The sequence below is a fragment of the Paramisgurnus dabryanus genome, chromosome 4 (assembly GCF_030506205.2).
Source record: "Paramisgurnus dabryanus chromosome 4, PD_genome_1.1, whole genome shotgun sequence".
NCBI classification, from domain to species: domain Eukaryota; kingdom Metazoa; phylum Chordata; class Actinopteri; order Cypriniformes; family Cobitidae; genus Paramisgurnus; species Paramisgurnus dabryanus.
In genome coordinates this window covers 33,497,708-33,515,331 of record NC_133340.1, presented here as the reverse complement: position 1 = coordinate 33,515,331, position 17,624 = coordinate 33,497,708, and the positions used below count along the sequence as shown (strand labels likewise).

The 17,624-nt window shown below is 34.9% G+C and overlaps 2 protein-coding genes across 3 annotated transcripts; one reads left to right on the top strand and one right to left on the bottom strand.

Annotated features, from left to right (window-relative positions):
• Positions 1-1,221: 1,221 nt before the first annotated feature.
• On the bottom strand, positions 1,222-8,864 carry socs1b (suppressor of cytokine signaling 1b). 2 transcript variants are annotated; one of them, XM_065254265.1, is made up of 4 exons: positions 8,633-8,864; positions 7,600-7,692; positions 6,202-7,387; positions 1,222-3,008 (listed from the first exon to the last, which is right to left on the bottom strand). In XM_065254265.1, the coding sequence occupies exon 4, from the start codon at positions 2,959-2,961 to the stop codon at positions 2,371-2,373; it is 591 nt and encodes a 196-aa protein (XP_065110337.1). In that variant the 5' UTR covers positions 2,962-3,008; positions 6,202-7,387; positions 7,600-7,692; positions 8,633-8,864; the 3' UTR covers positions 1,222-2,370. The 2 variants fall into 2 exon arrangements, with proteins under 2 accessions (XP_065110337.1, XP_065110338.1); XM_065254266.2 differs by lacking the exons at positions 6,202-7,387; positions 7,600-7,692; positions 8,633-8,864 and adding an exon at positions 4,839-5,353 and having other exon boundaries at positions 1,932-3,008.
• Positions 8,865-10,846: 1,982 nt separating this feature from the next.
• tlr2 (toll-like receptor 2) lies at positions 10,847-17,156 on the top strand. The gene is made up of 2 exons (XM_065254264.2): positions 10,847-10,971; positions 12,609-17,156. The coding sequence occupies exons 1-2, from the start codon at positions 10,880-10,882 to the stop codon at positions 14,992-14,994; spliced, it is 2,478 nt and encodes an 825-aa protein (XP_065110336.1). The 5' UTR covers positions 10,847-10,879; the 3' UTR covers positions 14,995-17,156.
• Positions 17,157-17,624: the final 468 nt, after the last annotated feature.

The following is a 17,624-nucleotide window of genomic DNA, read 5'->3' as shown; positions in this document are numbered from 1 at the left end:
CAGGCTAGCCTACATGCACAACAGGCAAGCTCTTGTACACTTGTACGTTCATGCCCAGTGTGCGTCAATAATCATGTTCATGCGTTTTCAGATTTGTACAATGTGAACAGAGATGTTTTGTGAAACGCCAGATTGTTTATTTTTAAAACTCCATTTCACTAATGTAATAGTAGCATGAATCGTACGGTTTTAAACAATTTATGACGAATAAAATTACAACTTTGTAAAAAAATCATTTCCTGTAAAAAAAGTTTGTGACTGTGCTACATAAACTATTACGTTTACAAATTAATAATGACAGTAGGGTTCTCCGTTCCTACAGCGCTCTTATTTATTCCTATTCAATGAATAACTACAACAGCTGAAGTCATTTTTTGTTTCATTTGTGTATCATTATTTGGTTGTCCACTTGGCATACAGAAAATATTTAACTGGTCTTTTCTCTTTTCCTTTTTATAATTTGATAAGATTACTAAAAATATTTGTGACCCTGGATCACATAACCAGTCAGACAGGTCATTTTTTTCTAATTTAAATATATACATCAAATAAAGCTGAATAAATAAGCTTTTCATTGATGCATGGTTTGTTAGAATAGGATAGGATAATATTGGGCGAGATACAACTATTTTAAAATTTGGAATCTGAGGGTGCAAGAAAATCCAAATATTGATTAAAAATTTTAAGTTGTCCAAATGAAGTCCTTAGCAACACATATTACTAAGGATAAATACATTTTTATTTATTTACAATCGGACATTTTTTAAATATCTTCATAAAACATGAACAACAATGTATTGTTGGCTTTTGCTACAAATATATTTTTGGTTTTGTGGTCTAGGATCATGTTTTACTATAGGCCAATGTAAAATTCTGTAATACATTTCCTTCCACATTGTAAAATGTCTTGAGCAATTTTAAGTTTAATCAACTTGATTTTACAGTTCATTTCTTTACTAGATGCTATAAGTTAATTAAGTTAAATTAGCTTATGATGGTTTTATCATTTATAGCAACTCCTCACTAGTCAAGGAAGTTTAAATTCATTGTAATTTCAAGTTGATTAAACTTAAAAAATTAAGTGCAACAATGATTTGTTTTTGTGCACTGCACTTAGTTATATTTTAAATAGCCTTAGTTTAATGTTTCCTTGAAATGTTATTGAACTTTTTAGAAAAAATTGCAAAATCCAAAAAGTAAATGAACTGAATCAAAAACCAGTAAATTATTAATCAAATCATTTAATAGCCAGTCCAAATACTAACAAAATGTCTCATGAGCTGGCACTGTGTCAATACAATTCATAAGGAAATAATGTTAAGAACACCTTCCTGTTTTTGTACTAGAGGATGTGATTTCTATAGGCAGAATGGTCTGTGCGAAAATGTGCAGTCTTCTGATAAAAAAATATGCATTTGGATTTAAACATAGACTATGAAAAACAATGAATGCACAACACACATATACAATAACTAACAAATGTACTAATCAAAAAGATATAAGATGAAACATCCTATTGTAATTGTTTCACATTTTGAATAAACTCATATCATGCATATGTTTCTGAATTTCTGAACTAACTCAAAGGCATGAAAACACTGGGATTACATCATCTTTTCATCACCATTTAACTGTAGAACCTAATATACTAGATAAATGCTTTTGTTATTTAATAAAAAAGTACCATAATAGCTTTAAAACAATCTGGTTTATCTTGTGATGTGTTCTTTTTTTCTTCTTGATTTATGGCTTACAAATATAGTTTCATTTATTTATTTTTACCACTAGAGGGAACTGTTTCTTTGAATCACGAGAGCATTCTGGTTTATGGGTTGGATTAGATTACAATCAAATCTTTCAATGTAAACAGAAAGGGAAACTGAGAGATAGAGATTACAGTAAATGAAATTAACCGCTCCTGTATATCAATAAACCATTTAAAATAAATAATGTTTATTATAAAACTAAAAAAAAAGGAAAAATAATTGTACTTTACACCAACTAGTGAAATGCTTTAAATATCTGCATAGCAGACATCATCATAAAATACACACTATAGATTACATAAACTACATCTTGTAAATATGTACCAAACGTTTTATACTGATATCGGACACTCTTCAGTATGTTAAATAGTTTTACATTCATATAAAAGCAAACAATACTTTAAAGTAACAAATTTGTAGCATGAACCAATACCACTGTAACAGCCAATTTGGGAAATTTTCTAATCGTTTTGTAGTGCATATTTCCAGGTCCAAACTATCCCTACACATTTATATCCACTATGTCTCGTTAGGCACTAAAACAGAATCCTATGAAATGACAAGAAACAGTATGTGAACCGTGTAACACATTAACAGCGCACATTCATATGCTAAAAGGGTACGAAGAGAGAAAATCTTGAAGCTCCCTGCTCAAAGGAAGCTGTCGAATGTTTTCTTTTCGACATCTGTTCATTACGGCTCTTCTTGCCAGTTCTTGCAGACCCTGCGGTGCATTTCCTCGATAAGGTCTACTCAAGCTCTTTTTGGGGGACGCAATGTAGTACGCCAAAAGGCCAAAAAGGCAAGAGAATGTGTGTTTACTTCCCGCTAAACTGAATTCCCCATCTTTCAGGAGCACCCGTACGCTAGTCGGACCCTCGGGAGCCTGATAGCTCAGAGTGAAAAAAACATTCGTCTGCATGCTGTCCCTGAGCAGAAATGTCCCGAGCGGGAGTTTAGCTAGTTGTGCGTGTGCCTCATCCACTTCATAGGGACCCCAGTAAAATCCACTTTGGCTCAAGTAATGCATGGTCTGGGTGATAAGATCACAGTCCCGCTGGTGCCGAAAGGGCCGAAAGTGCGTCGGCCCGATGGGATAGGGCACAGGGAGTTCGACTGTCTTTGGTGGGCCTTGTGGCTCAGCTGTAAGGTCTGTGTCATTGTGTTGGACCATTCTGGATTGGCTCCCACTCATAACATTCCCCCATTGTCCCAGCGCATAAACGATTGATTCTGTGCAGCCTGATAAAGACAAACAAGAGATCTCGTTTGAACACATTCGAGAAATGTACGATAAATTACAAACTTAGCCATTGGGAGATTATTTAAAATAGGATTTACAAATCCTTGGAACTTTTGGAATAATGTAATACACAACTCCATATATCACACTGTGATACAAAAATTACATATTGTGGCTTTAACCCAGCGGTTGGGTTTGTCCCTTTTTGACCCAAATGTGGGTTGAAAATAACCCATGGATGGGTAAAGAAAAATGTAAAAAATCCAAGCAAGTCTAGAAAATCCAACATAGGTTGAAAGAACCAAGCATAAGTTAATTTAAACCATGCCGTTGTGTTGGTTCATCACTAAGAAAGGATGTGTTAATTTTTTACACATTTTTTATGTTATGCTTTTAACACGTTTTGTGTTAAAATAAAACACAAGTTGTTTAAGAAGTAACACAAAATGTGTTGTTTCAGTAAAACAAAAGAGATGTGTGTATTCTGGGACAACGCATTTAGTGTGTTGTCCTTTAAAGGGGCCATGGCATGAAAATCTGACTTTTTCCATGTTTAAGTGCAATAAATGGGTTCCCAGTGCTTCTACCTAGAAAATGTTGAAAAGATCAACCCTTAATCTGCACTATCCAACCACTGCATAACCATTTAGTGCAGAGAGAAAGAGAAAATAATTCACAGCACAATTGAGTTTCAATTGCAACAAACCTCCATCATTGCGATCAGTGTTTCAATTTCATCCGCTCATTTGCATTTTAAAAGACACACCCAAAACGCCACATTTTCGCTCGCACCTACATAGTGTCAATTTTAACATATCATAATAAATTATCTATATGGTATTTTGAGCTAAAACTTCACATGTGTACTCTGGGGACACCAAAGATTTATTTTACATTTTAAAAAAGTCGTATGACAGGGCCCCTTTAACTAACACTGATTGTGTTGTTTTTAACACATCTGTTCTAGAACATCTCAGCATCCATTTTCTTTTTTTTTCTTTGTGTTCAAATTATGGAGTAGATATGACTTTTACTTTAAAAAATATATATATACATGTGTTACAATTACCATTAACCAAGATGAACAAATGCAATGTAAAAAAACTCATTGTTAACTCATGCTATTGATGTAAGCAACTAAATTAAACAAATGGAAATATAAATTGTTGTCTTTTGTTGTGGTGCTTGTTATAGTTTAGACTAGTCTTAAACATTTGTTCTAGGTTGGTTATTTTTACTGCAAGAGGAAAATGAAATGACGCAACGTTAGAGCTCATCCATAGTCGGTTAACTGTGGCATGCGTGATGTCATTAAAATAATTATTTTTATTCATCATATAATAGCCCAACCCAACCCTAATACATTATAAAGACCAGAAACAATAATCAAATGAGTTACAGGTAATTTTTTATATTTTTACAATGAATACTAAACCCAATTGGAAGCTCTCTCATATCAAAGCAATATCATTGCACGATGCACTTAGAAAAAGAAAATAAATAACTTTCGTAACTGTACATTTAAAGGTTTTTCGAATCGTGTCATCCGTTAACCGAGGAAAAATCATGGGATCTTCTGCTGATATCCAATGTCACCGTACGAAATAAAATAAGCTTTTGGTAGGCCGGGGGAATCCCCTTTGCGACCTTTACTGCACTCTTTTCTTTGGCAAGACCATCACCCACAATTTGTAACCTATACATTTCAGGACAACCAGGTAGCAGGTAATGTCGAATTATACGTATTAGTAACGTCCCCGTTAAATGCAAAGAGGACGACTAACATTTAGGATCCATATGAAAAACCACAAGAGTTTACTGTAACTTACCGCAATAACAGTGTGATGTCGACTAACCCAACTTCTCCACAGCTGTGATCAAACGTCCAGCGATACTAGATGTTAAGTTGTGACAGCATTCTTACAAAAGGCAGCTCAAACGAAACCGAAAGTTTTACACCAAAAATAAAAGGCGGTCTCGCCTCTACCACTTCAGTTACTAGTAAATCTCTTCCAAGAATTGTACATGCCCTACTATAGGGTCCTATATGTAAAAGGTATGCGCTTTATGATATGTGTTATAGGCTGTCATCCGCTTCGTTGTCAAGATTCATAATCAATGCGTAATGTTCAAGTCATAAAAATGGGAATTTATTACAGCTAAAGAGTCGCCTGCATACATTGTATAAACACACACCCCAATATTTCTCTCTCGCTCCTTATATGTACCCTTATATAATGGATAAGATTTTAAGGATAAAGTAGACACAAATAATGCTCAGAGAGACGCATGTCATAAGCAATCGATTACAGTTTATACTGACATTAATTGAAACGAGTGCGTATGCAAATTTATTTTTAAATTCCTTTTTAGCCTAGCAACAGTATAGTGCGCATTTTGGTTTCACTTTCGCTTCGACTCCGTCTTACTTTAAATCACGTGATATTCTTTTGCTGGCTCTCCGCTTACAGTTGGTTAATGATTTAAACAAAGTCGTTGGGTTCAGATCCTATCTTAATTTTAGTGCTGAAATACACGACATGAGAATTAATTTAAACATGGCGACCTATAAACCTACTTTTTTGATGCATAATTCATGCATAACTTTGTTTTTCCTCAGGCTATTGCTTACAACATATTGAATCACCAAGTATGCAATCAATTGTATGTAGTTTACTACTATAAGACACAGAGACAAACATTTAGAAACACAGGTTTGTTTCATCCCACAGCAAATATGGAAAACCCAATTGCTGGATCAAAAAATGTCTTTAATCAAACGTAATGGTTGCGGTCACTGGTAACTAAATCTATTTTTAAATAAAAGCAGATGCTATAGGATAAACAGACGCTCTATAGATATTTTTGCAATTGCCTTTGACTCATCTAACTCAAAACATCTGCTAAACATCCTGCTGCGCTCTTTAAAAAATGCTGCATTTTCTTTACCCATGGTTATGACAAATATGGCAACCATTGGGTCAAATAAACTAAATTATTATTTTTTAAATGCTTGGGTTTGCACATATTTGACCCAAGGATGGGTTAAAACAAACAAGCATTTTGCTTGTTAAAGAACCAAGTCATAAATTCATGGCATACGTCTTTGTTTGTTTGCATTACAATAATTACTTGGTTTTAATCTGTCTTTGCATTAGACCGTTTAGTTTGCATATTCTTGGAGAACAATACCTTGCACAGCACGGTATACTCCAGATGAATCCAGAAAGTTGATTCCCCTTGGAGATGAACACCCAAAAAAACAACAAAAATTGCAAACATTCAAAAAGGCCAGCTGTTATCCACTGCCTGACATAAAACTATGTGCACATTCACCTGATAAAGATTTGTTTCTACAGATGGGTGTAATGTCCTGTCTTGTCTTAGGCAAGAGGAAAATGCACACCACAACCCATCAAAGACTTAAATACAGGTGTTTTTTCCATTTTAGTTTCACTTTGGCATTAGTCTAAGGGCTAAAGCACATCGATAATGTGCACATTTTTTGATTGGTCCCTTGCAACACATATTTTCAAGTCGGAGACAAAAATGTTGATGTCAAAGTAAAAAAAAAAACAAAAAAAAAAAACAAATGTAGCATCATTGGATTTTTAAAGGTTTGAGGAAGTTTTTTTTCAATCACATGTTTGTGCCAAAACAATAGAATGTTATGTGATCACTATTAACTGCAAAACGGCTTGAATGAACCTTCACTTTCAGAATGACTCACAATCAAAATTAAAGGAAATTATCATTCTGAAACAATTAAATGGGGGGAAAAAACAAAATATTACAACAGTGCTGAGACTTATAAAACCTAAACCTTACATAACATTGCATCAAATAGGGAGAAGGTGTGTTTCGGTTTAGATAAAAATCAAAAGTGTAACTTTACAACTTATGAAACAAGATTATTTATTAACTTCTTTATAGACCCACATGTGATAGTAACTTCACTAATTTAAAACAAACATTTATAAAACAACTACCCAATTTGCCTTTATCATGCAAGATAAAGCGTTTTCTAAAAAAAAAAAAAAAATGTCCTTTATAAGCTAACACTGCACTCTGCTGGCTAATCACTAAACGGTGAAAACGCCATACATAGATATCGATACTAATATAAAAATGCAATACAAAAAGTTTGTGCATGATAAAAAGTAAACGTCCGGCAAAGGACATGAAAACATCAACCAGGGTCCAAATATGTGGCAATCATAATTTATTGCAATAGTCCCATTTAGTCCCCTTCCCCAAAGCCCAAACTTTCCATTGTTGTTTAAGTGGCTGCAGGTGTTGCTTCATGTTTCTCCTTATGTCGCCTCAGCATGTACACAGCAGATGTGAGCACAAGAACACCATATGTGGTAAGAACATACTGGAAAAGAGCAGAAAAATGCAAGATAGGAAGTAATGTAGACAAGAGATAACAATTAGAGACAGTATGCCAACAAGCACCCTTTGTGTGAACAGACAACGCCTCTCTTGAAATTCTAACCCAACGATAACCCAAAAATGCAGAGTTTTTGTCATCTTTAACAATGGGATGATATGGCATACTCGTGAATGAGTCAAAAGAAATGAGCTTACATTTCTGCGTCCTTGCAATGTGTAGCTGTTGAAATGTTTTCTCAATCCCGTCAGTTCAGTTGGAGTTGGTGCGTCAATCTTTAAGAGCTGTCTCTGTTATACAAACACACAGTGTCATATTGGGGTCATTAACTCAACCATATGTTCTCAGATAACAATTTTCAATTTTCATTCATATTTACTAAGAAATTCATATTTGTAGTAGATGGGGGAATTTTTAGTTAATGCAGTAGTTAACATGGCTTTAAACAGTTGACAGTTTTGTTATTTTATTTTATTAGTATTAAAATAAAATATGTTGACTTAAGCAATTCTTCTTGTATTTATGTCAATAGTGACTGTCTCAAAACAGGGCTCCAGACTAACTTTTTTCACTAGGAGCACAGTGGCCCCCAACTGAAAATCTTAGGGGTGCAACCAGAAAATTTAGGGGCACACACTGTAAATCAACATGCTAACCAAATATTCACATTTCTACTAATTTCCACTGTATTACTAATAAATACTTTAATGATAGATGCAGAAAGTACAATGTGCCGTTTCAAATTCAGCGTCACATCACAAAAAAAAAGGTCAAATTTACTGGTCGCACATGCAAAATGTAAAATGATAAAAAAAAACTTTTTCAAAAGTATGCATGCTGTTGCAAGAAATATGAAAGATATCTTAATAATTGTTTATAATTCTGGCTACTAATAAACCTAATTTTACTCTATATGGTACTTCCATTGGGGTTTTCAAAATTTGGATGATTTTAACACAAAATTATATATAAACACATAAATATATGTGACAACAATAAAAAATTACAGAAAACTGCACACATATGTTAAAAAGATGCATACAAAATTATTTAATCACATACACAAATATGAGTGTATGCTATTTATATGTTTTTATATAATTATAATTATTAACATGTATTTATTTACTATTTAAATACTTTTTATATACATGCAGATTCCTTGTATGACAGATTTATAATACATGTTATGCAAAACTACTATCTATGAAGAGATTACTGTATATCTACCTTGGTTGACCTCGTTTATGAGATGACCAAAGCTCCGGAATGCGTATCTTAACGGAAGTTTGTCGGCATTTTTGAAGACTTCAACGTTTTTATTACCCGTGAACTGCAGCAATCGAAAAATACTACGATAAAAGTTTTATAATGCGAGGCTGTAAACGTACACCAGACATACAGTCTGTACAGTAGGTCTTTGTTGTTTTAGGACCAACTATGCGCATGCTTCAGTTGTTTATTTCCGGGATGTTTTTAAATGACAGCAATGTAGCCAATTAAAACGCGATGACGTAAATGCATATCCAATGGTATTCGGCATGAAGGCGGGACTTAAATGTGGTTAGTTACACAACATTACAGTGGTCGGCAATGTAAACAGTGTACACGTGTTAATCAATCAAAGAGGAAGCTATAACGGGCAGGTGTTTTTATTAACTATGTTCACTTTCGACTCTGAGGACACAGTTTGTACTTTAACCTGTGTTTCTTGCTTTTAATTTGTCTCTTCATTTTAGTTTGTGTGTACAACATTGACATAGCCTATGCATCACAAAAATAACAAATATACCAATTTTTATCATTCCATTTTATCTATTTTAAGACGTCGTAATTTTGTGCAATTATATAAAATATATTTACTCAATTTATATTCAAATGTTTCTTGTTCGTATTTCTCTTTTTATTGTTAATTTATTTGAGAATGCTATGGTAGATGGATATACGTGTGCATGTATAGCTCAGTGGTAAGAGTATTGCGCAAAAGTGTCACGCTGATAAATAAAAATATGTATAGCTTGTAATGCAATGTAAATCGGTTTGTATAAAAGCATCTGCCAAATGCATAACTATATACTATATGATAAATTTATATATTTTTTATATTTTAAAATATTTTATTATAATGATTCTTCACAATTCAATATTAAAAGTCTAGGACAAATATCATTTAAAAGCATTTAAAAAAAATATGAAAAATAAATAACATGATGAAAAGTTTCCAAGACAGTTTATTTGATATTTATATAACAAAATATATACAGTATTGGCAGAATAAATATACATTAAAAATAAAAGTAGTGACACACAAATTTTGTGTGTTGGCAAGTTTGCTGCTACAGAATTTAATTATATGTTTCTATGGTATGCTGGGAAACAAAGCTAAACATTTTTAAAGACTTTTATGTGCAAAAATATTGAAAAATTTTGTTAAAATCTATTAGACATCTTTTAAGTTTTGCTTCACTTAGCATGAAGCAGTAAGGGATTTAAAAAAGAGGAAGTAATAGTGTGTGACACAAGCCATGAAAGTAACTCTGCCACACCTATGGCAGCACTTCAGCTCTCCTGTGGTTTTTGTTGGACCCACCCAGTAGTCTGCTTTTATTAATAACAGACAGTTGTAATGTACTACTAAGTAAGGAAAAGTAATATGAATAAAAAAATAGCTCACAAACAATTCACAACAGGAACTTTATTAATAGCCCCATTGGCATACATTTTGTATTTGCAAAGTTACCTTCGGTATTTTTTACATGTTTCTGTGATGTATTGAAAAGCAATGATAAGCATTTCACAAGTTTAAAGGCTTTCAATACATGCAAACAGATAATATTTACATTTTTGACCTTTCTGCAATTCTTTCTGACATGCTGCATATCAGCTTCTGCCCAAAATATAGTGCTTGGAGTTGATCATAATTAGGATTGACCTATGGGATAAAGATATACAGCAGGAGTCGTTTCGTTTGCATATCCAAATTGTAAAAAATTGATCCCAGAGCCACTTCATTATTACTCTTGCCTTGTAACATGCTGAAAGTGCATGAATGATTACCAGATTGTTCCAGGATCGTTGGAAGAGGGTGCTTTTTTCATATTATCCTTTATTATGGAAGTTTTGGGGCAGAAAAGAGAAAAGATGAAGTACTGCCTTGTTGTGGCAGATTACTCTCATGGCTTGTGTTACATACAGACTAACTTCCTCTTTTCAAATCCCTACATCTGAAACAGTGCTTAGTGAAGCAAAAGAAAAACAGCTCTAAAATAGTTTTACAATAAATTATTTGCATAAACGTTGTGTAAGACATTTAAGGCAGTCTGAAAAACTCTAAACTAATCTGCAGTGTGTTAGAAAAATACATGAACAGAGGAAACAATTAAATTAATCTATAGGGATGGTTCCCCAAAATCTAGGAAGCAAATAAAAGTCATGATTTAGTAGGTTTTTGGCTAGGCAGTTCCTCATAAAATTCACATGATATTTATGTGTTTATTCTGTTGTCTGCTATTACTGCTGCCAAACTGCAGTTTGTCTACTGAAGGAAGAGGTACAATATCGTCTTCCAGGTAACCCAAATTTCAGTCTTTATGTCTTGTAAAAAAATAATACTGCGACATTTATAATGCATTAGATACTTGTTTTTGATCTAGGCTTTGTGTTTGTTTGCTAAATATTGTATGTATATATTTATATGTATAAAAACACAAAGTTACACCCCATGGATGGAACTACATAATAATAGTATTCAATTATTATATGATTAAATAGTAAAAAAGTAAAGTTCTTATTAATTTCATAAAGAGTTAGAAGTATTCTCTGTAGCTTAACTGAGCATTACCATAGCAATTTAAAAGATGAGCCCATTCTCATGATTTGCGAATAAATAGCACACAGTGCATATGCCAAAATTCAATTATGCATTACATGATACGCCAGTCGTTCCTGTTTACTTAATACGGCACATGGTTTTGTATCATTTCACATTGGTTTCTCAATTGTTTCTTGTTTTACTATTGTCGCTTGGGTTTGGGGTTAGAACAACTTTTTGTCACATAAATGACATCCTAACCCAAAACCAAATTCTAACCCCAACTCCAAGCGACCATGGTTTAAAAAATTTACAAAACATGGGGAACCCTATATTAAATGACATCCTAAAGCAAGTCCCAAATATAACCCCAAACCCAAGCGACAATGGTTTAAAAAACAGAAAAAATACCAATACATAAAACGAAACAAAAAGATGCGCCGTATTAAGTGAACGGGAATGACTGGCGTATTGTATGCACCCAAAATTGGAATTTGCGTATGTATTGCACAACTATGAGAATGGTTTAAAAGGTTGTGGGAAATATTAACAAAATGTATTTTGAATGCGTGCCAAATGCGAATACAACGATTTACGCAAGTAGTTTACATACAAAATCAATGTAAAGATGTGAATAGACCGCAACTTGCACGGGGTGATAGGAAATACGTGAATTAGGGTGCTATCGCTATTGCTGCAATTACGCGATATTTGCTTCAAACACGTCTTGCACCCCATAATGCTGTGTACACACCAAATTCTTCGCTCTACTAACAGGATTTAACTTTGTGTCATGCAAATTATTCGCTTGAGTTAAATATTTTTAACTTGCGCAAAGACGCGTTTGGGACGAATAGCACGTGTTTTCGCTGCAATTGTCATTCACATCTTCCCGTGCAAGTTCACGTCTATTCGCGTCTTTACATTGACTCTGTATGTTAACTACACAATATGTTGAATTCGCATTTGGTGTGTATACACCATAAGTATTTGCGAAAGTAGAATAAATACAAAGTCAATGCAAAGACGTGATTAGACGCAATTTTACGGTGGACGATGTGAGTGACGTGAATTGGGTGGCGCAACTGCCACAAACATGCGATATTTGCCTCAAACTGTTCTCTGTGCAAGTTGAAAAATTTCAAGCGAGCTAAAAATTTGCCGGATCCAACGTTAAATTCAGAGAGTAATATTGAATGAGGAACGCAATGCGAATACATGCTTCGCGTTTGGTGTGTTTGCCTGATTAAATTCGCTTTTAGTGTATACGTCTCATTAGTCACTTTGGATTAAAGTGTCAGCCAAATGCTTAAATGTAAGTGTAAATGGTTAATAAATACATTATGATCTGTGTTTATTATACAATTACACAAATATGTGTTTCTTTACTTACAGGATGGGACTCATGCGAACAAAAGAGTACATAATTCTACTTTTTGTCCTAATTTTGGTTCAAGGTTTTAAAAGCTCAAAGACACAATGTCACAACTGCAGCAAGCAACATTTTTGTAACTGTTCCTCAAATCATCTACAACGTGTCCCAGATGTTCCTGTAAATGTCATGGGCCTAGACCTGTCTTTCAATCAAATCGAGTCGATCTACATGACGGATCTCGGCTGGTATACTGAGCTGAAGTTCCTAAAGTTAAATAAAAACGAGCTCACGTTTATTCACGAGGAGGCATTCAAGTCTCAAAAGAAGTTGGAAGTTCTTGATCTATCTTTAAACAAGCTAGAAAATCTATCTTCATGTTGGTTCCAAGAGCTAAAATCTCTTCAACAACTGAATGTTTTAGGAAATCCATACTCCACCTTGGGACCTGCACCTCTCTTTCGGTTTCTGGTAAACCTCAGGACACTGCAGTTTGGAAGTCCTTCACTAAGAAAAGTGTACAAGAATGGCTTGGATGAGCTCACTCGTCTGGATGAGATGACAGTTGTTGGAAGTAACCTGATGTCATATGAGAACGGGAGCTTAAAAGCAGCCCGACCCGTTGCTTTAGTGTCCTTGAGCCTTCAAGATCTATTCCAGAAGGACCCAGAACTTGTTTCTAAAATTCTTCGAGATGTCTCCCATTCTGAAACTGTCATGATTGTCAGAGATATCGCTCTCATGACCAACATTTCAGCCAGGCCCTTCAAAGAGATCAAAGATGGAGGGACTACAAGTTTGACATTTCTGAATTCCACCGCAACAGATGAAGCTATCACCTCTTTGTTGTTAAATCTAGATGGCTCCGCTTTGTCTTACCTTGGTCTTGAAGATGCCCATCTAATTGGTCAGGGATTTTGGCAAGAAGCTACATTCACGCATTACGAAAACTTGCGTACGGTTTACGTACGTAATCTTGACATCCAAGGGTTTTTTCGGTTTAGCAGCATGATGCAATTGGCATTTCTCCTACAGAATTTTCACAAAGTATCCACGATTAACACCACAGTTTTCGTGATTCCTCGATTTACCACTTCAGAGATGAAACAAATTGAATACCTGGACCTTAGCCAAAATCTCCTGACAGACCTGACAATTGAAGAAACTTTGTATACTGGCAATGGTCAATTGCAAAACCTCAGCACACTCAACATAAGCCAGAACTCTTTAAAATCTTTCGGGCTTTTGTCTCGTCTCGTGGCTAACCTTACGAAACTTATCAATTTAGACGCAAGTCATAACAGTTTCATTTCTATGCCAGAGAAATGCAGTTGGCCGACAACTCTCAGGTTTCTGAATCTTTCAAGTACAAAGCTTTTCAGGTTGACCCCTTGCCTGCCTTCAAGCCTAACAGTCCTGGATCTGAGTGAAAATGATCTTAAATCGTTCCACCAAAGATTTCCTAAACTTACTACACTTATACTGACGGGGAACAGATTTCTGAGTCTACCACAGGGGGGATTTTTTCCAAACCTAGAGACGTTGCTTATACAAAGAAACGCTTTGCGGATGTTTAACGGGAAAGCTCTTAGTAGATTTAAAAACCTGCGTTACTTGGAGGCGGGTGACAACAATTTTCTGTGCTCTTGCGAGTTTGTGTCTTTCTTTAAATACAATGTTAAAGATCTAGTCACCTTAAGGGACGGTCGTCAAAATTATGTATGCGACACTCCGTTCTCTATCAGGGGTGATACTCTTGACAGTGTACGATTGTCAGTCTTCGAATGTTACATGATTCCAGCTGTCTCAATCCTTTGTGCTGGGATTATTTTAGTCCTCCTGATAATTGCTGTAATCTGTCATAAATTTCACGTTATTTGGTACCTGCAAATGACTAAAGCATGGATTAAAGCAAAACAAAAGCCAGCTGTTGGTCGGTTGGCTGGAGAACTTCGCTACGATGCTTTCGTATCCTACAGTCAACATGATGCAGAGTGGGTGGAGGAGATCCTAGTGCCGAATCTAGAGAACGCTCAACACTCATTTTCTCTATGTCTGCACAAACGTGACTTCCGGCCGGGCCGCTGGATCGTGGACAACATCATTGACTCGATCGAGAAGAGCCATAGGACTTTGTTTGTTCTGTCCGAGCACTTTGTGACAAGCGAATGGTGCCGCTACGAACTGGACTTTTCGCATTTTCGCATAGTTGACGAAAGCAACGATTCTGCGGTACTGATACTGCTGGAGCCGATCGAGAAAGAGTCGATTCCCAAGCGTTTCTGCAAACTGAGGAAGATTATGAACTCCAGAACGTATCTAGAGTGGCCTGAGGATGAAGACAAGAGATCAGAGTTCTGGAGCAATCTGAGAGCTGCACTAAGTAGAGATGAATGTTACAGTCCCTGACTGTAAAGTCAGATATTAAATTTGTTCGGAGTTTTTCACACCACAGAAAAAACGTGTTATTAACCACCTGACCAAATTTGAATGATGGAAAAAACGGCTAGTAAAAACAATATTGTCTTTAAAAAAAAGACAGGATTCTCTGCTCTAAAGCGGTGGGGGCATGTCCGTTGTCTGCGGTGAAACCACGCCCACTCCCAGGAAAGCTGCCATCTCTCTCAACTTTCGAATACCACTGAATGCATGCTCGTAATTGTGTTAAGGCGGTCGCACACCAGACGCGCAGCTCAGCGTCGCACAGCGCCGCACCGTTCTAAAAAAATCTAACACATTGTTTTCTATGAGTATATGCACACCGGCGCCGACAGGTGCCGCCTGTCCGCAGTGCCCAGCTTTGACTCAGGAAGTTGCTCAAATCCCTGTCATGCCACAGAACGCCACCTAGTAGTAGTTTAACATTAAATAACATCATATTTGTCCCAAATCATTAACGATTAACAATGGCTGCTAACGTATATTTTGCATTTTGAAGTAGACGCTATCTGATTAAGATTGGGCTATTTAATGTGCACTTCCGGTGTACGATACCCCCGAGTTGTGCTAGACGCGACTCGATGCGGCACTACGCGACCCTGAGCTGCGCGTCCGGTGTGCGACCCCCTTTAGGGATGAGGCCATGCATGGTGGCTCAAGTCAGTCTTTTTAAAAAATATCACCCATTTTTTATACATCATTAACACCGTGCATACACAAGAAATATTATTTAGGTAAATCTACAACAATTAAATTATTTGATCACATTAGACTTAGCAGTATCACATGCATCTTAAAACAATGCTTTAACAGCCAAAGAAAACTTAAAATTAAAACACAAGAGTCAAGGGCCCAAAAAAACAAACACTGATCACCATAATGTGGTTTGTTGAAATTTCAATCTTTTTTTCAATATTAATGTAGGGTGATAGTGATTAAATGGGATGAACATTGACAAATCAACAATGTTTAACATTGTTTCAATGGTTGCTTGCTATCTGGGTTAAAGTTTTTGGTATTTTTCTATAGAAATCTGACTCGCCTATTTCTCCTTATACAGTCTCCATTTTTTGTTTCACTCATGGAAAAAACCTTTTTGTGGTTTTGTGGATGTTAAAGATCTTTATGCAACCATACAGCTAGACAAAGGACCTTTTCACAAACCTTAATTTGATATGACTAAGAGGATTATGTGTGAAAGTGGGCTTTACTGATAGGAACCAATCAGGTAGAAGGATCCCCAGTGTATGAACCAATCAGAAGCAGGAGAGTCAGTCAAATTTCAGTATGACACTGGTTTAGGCTGAAGTGGAATGCTTTTTGAAGAAACACAGGCCATGTATTTCCTAACTAAATGGAAAATTATTAGAAATTAACTTTATATTGAATTCACGGTACTTTGTTGTATTGATTAACATGTCTAATAAACTAGTTGTACTACTAAAACCACTGGGATTGTGTAGATGCTTTAAGGTAAACACAACAAATATTGACATTCCAGACCACACGTTACTGTCAGATTGTGTGTATTGGCGTGAGACCAAACAATCGGCCATCCCATTTAATTACATCGCACTATTAAAATGATTTGTGAATAGAATGCTTTTAAAGTTTTGTGTGATTTGGGAATAAGATTCAATAACATTTATTTTTTGAAAATTAATTTGTGATCAAGTATAAAAATATTAAAGGTCTCATCTACTTTTAAAGTTCAATTAAAGATGATTTCTGTTGTGTACTTCACAATTTTGAATTAAAGGCAAAGCAGCTTATCATTATACATTTTAGTCAAGACTAAATATGAAAAAATACTGGTATTATTGCAATTTTGCATCTGTTTTTAAACCTATAAGTTTTACAAAAAAACTTCCATATTTGTTTATTCTCCAGATATGACACGAGAGGGAGAACTTTTGTGATAACAGTAAGCCTATTTTTTTGGCTTTGGCGCCATCTATTGGATATTTTTGTATTTCTATTTTAAATGTGGGTTTTATTTTCCCTACAGAGAAACTGTGATAAAAAATTTCACTTTAAGTAAAATCTATTCACAAGTTAAATATAATGTATATATTTTTTGCTGTGAATTATATATTGTATATATACAATATATTGTATATTGTTTTTCTGTAAATGATATTTTATATTTTGCTGATAGTATTATATTACAGATTCAATGTAACCTTTGACTAAACACTCAATAATATATAGTGTCAATAAAATATCAGTGAACAAAATCTAAATCAATGATTCGTATACAGTACATCTTAATGCACACTATTATAGTCATCAATATCACCATCTCCAGATAAACATTAGCAATTTATTGCATATTACAAATTATATATTGGTTAAGTTGCCTGCGATTCAATACAGTAGGTAAGCTCATATTTGAAACAGCATCTGTAAACAGTTTGTAGGAAAACCTAGAAAATGATATTCAAGCATTTTTTAATAAACTTGAGGAATTTATTTAAAGGGATAGTTCACTCAAAAATAAAATTTCTTCATGGTTTCCTCACCCCCATGTTGTTTAAAATCTGTATAAGTTTCTTTATTCTGTTGAACACATAAGATATTTTGATAAATGATGGTAACCA

Bases quoted from the DNA above. Each gene is read 5' to 3' on its own strand.
- socs1b (XM_065254265.1), bottom strand. From the start codon at position 2,961: ATGAGTGGGAGCCAATCCAGAATGGTCCAACACAATGACACAGACCTT.
- tlr2 (XM_065254264.2), top strand. From the start codon at position 10,880: ATGATATTTATGTGTTTATTCTGTTGTCTGCTATTACTGCTGCCAAAC. The intron at 10,972-12,608 runs GTAACCCAAATT...CTTTACTTACAG, and splicing joins GGTACAATATCGTCTTCCAG to GATGGGACTCATGCGAACAA.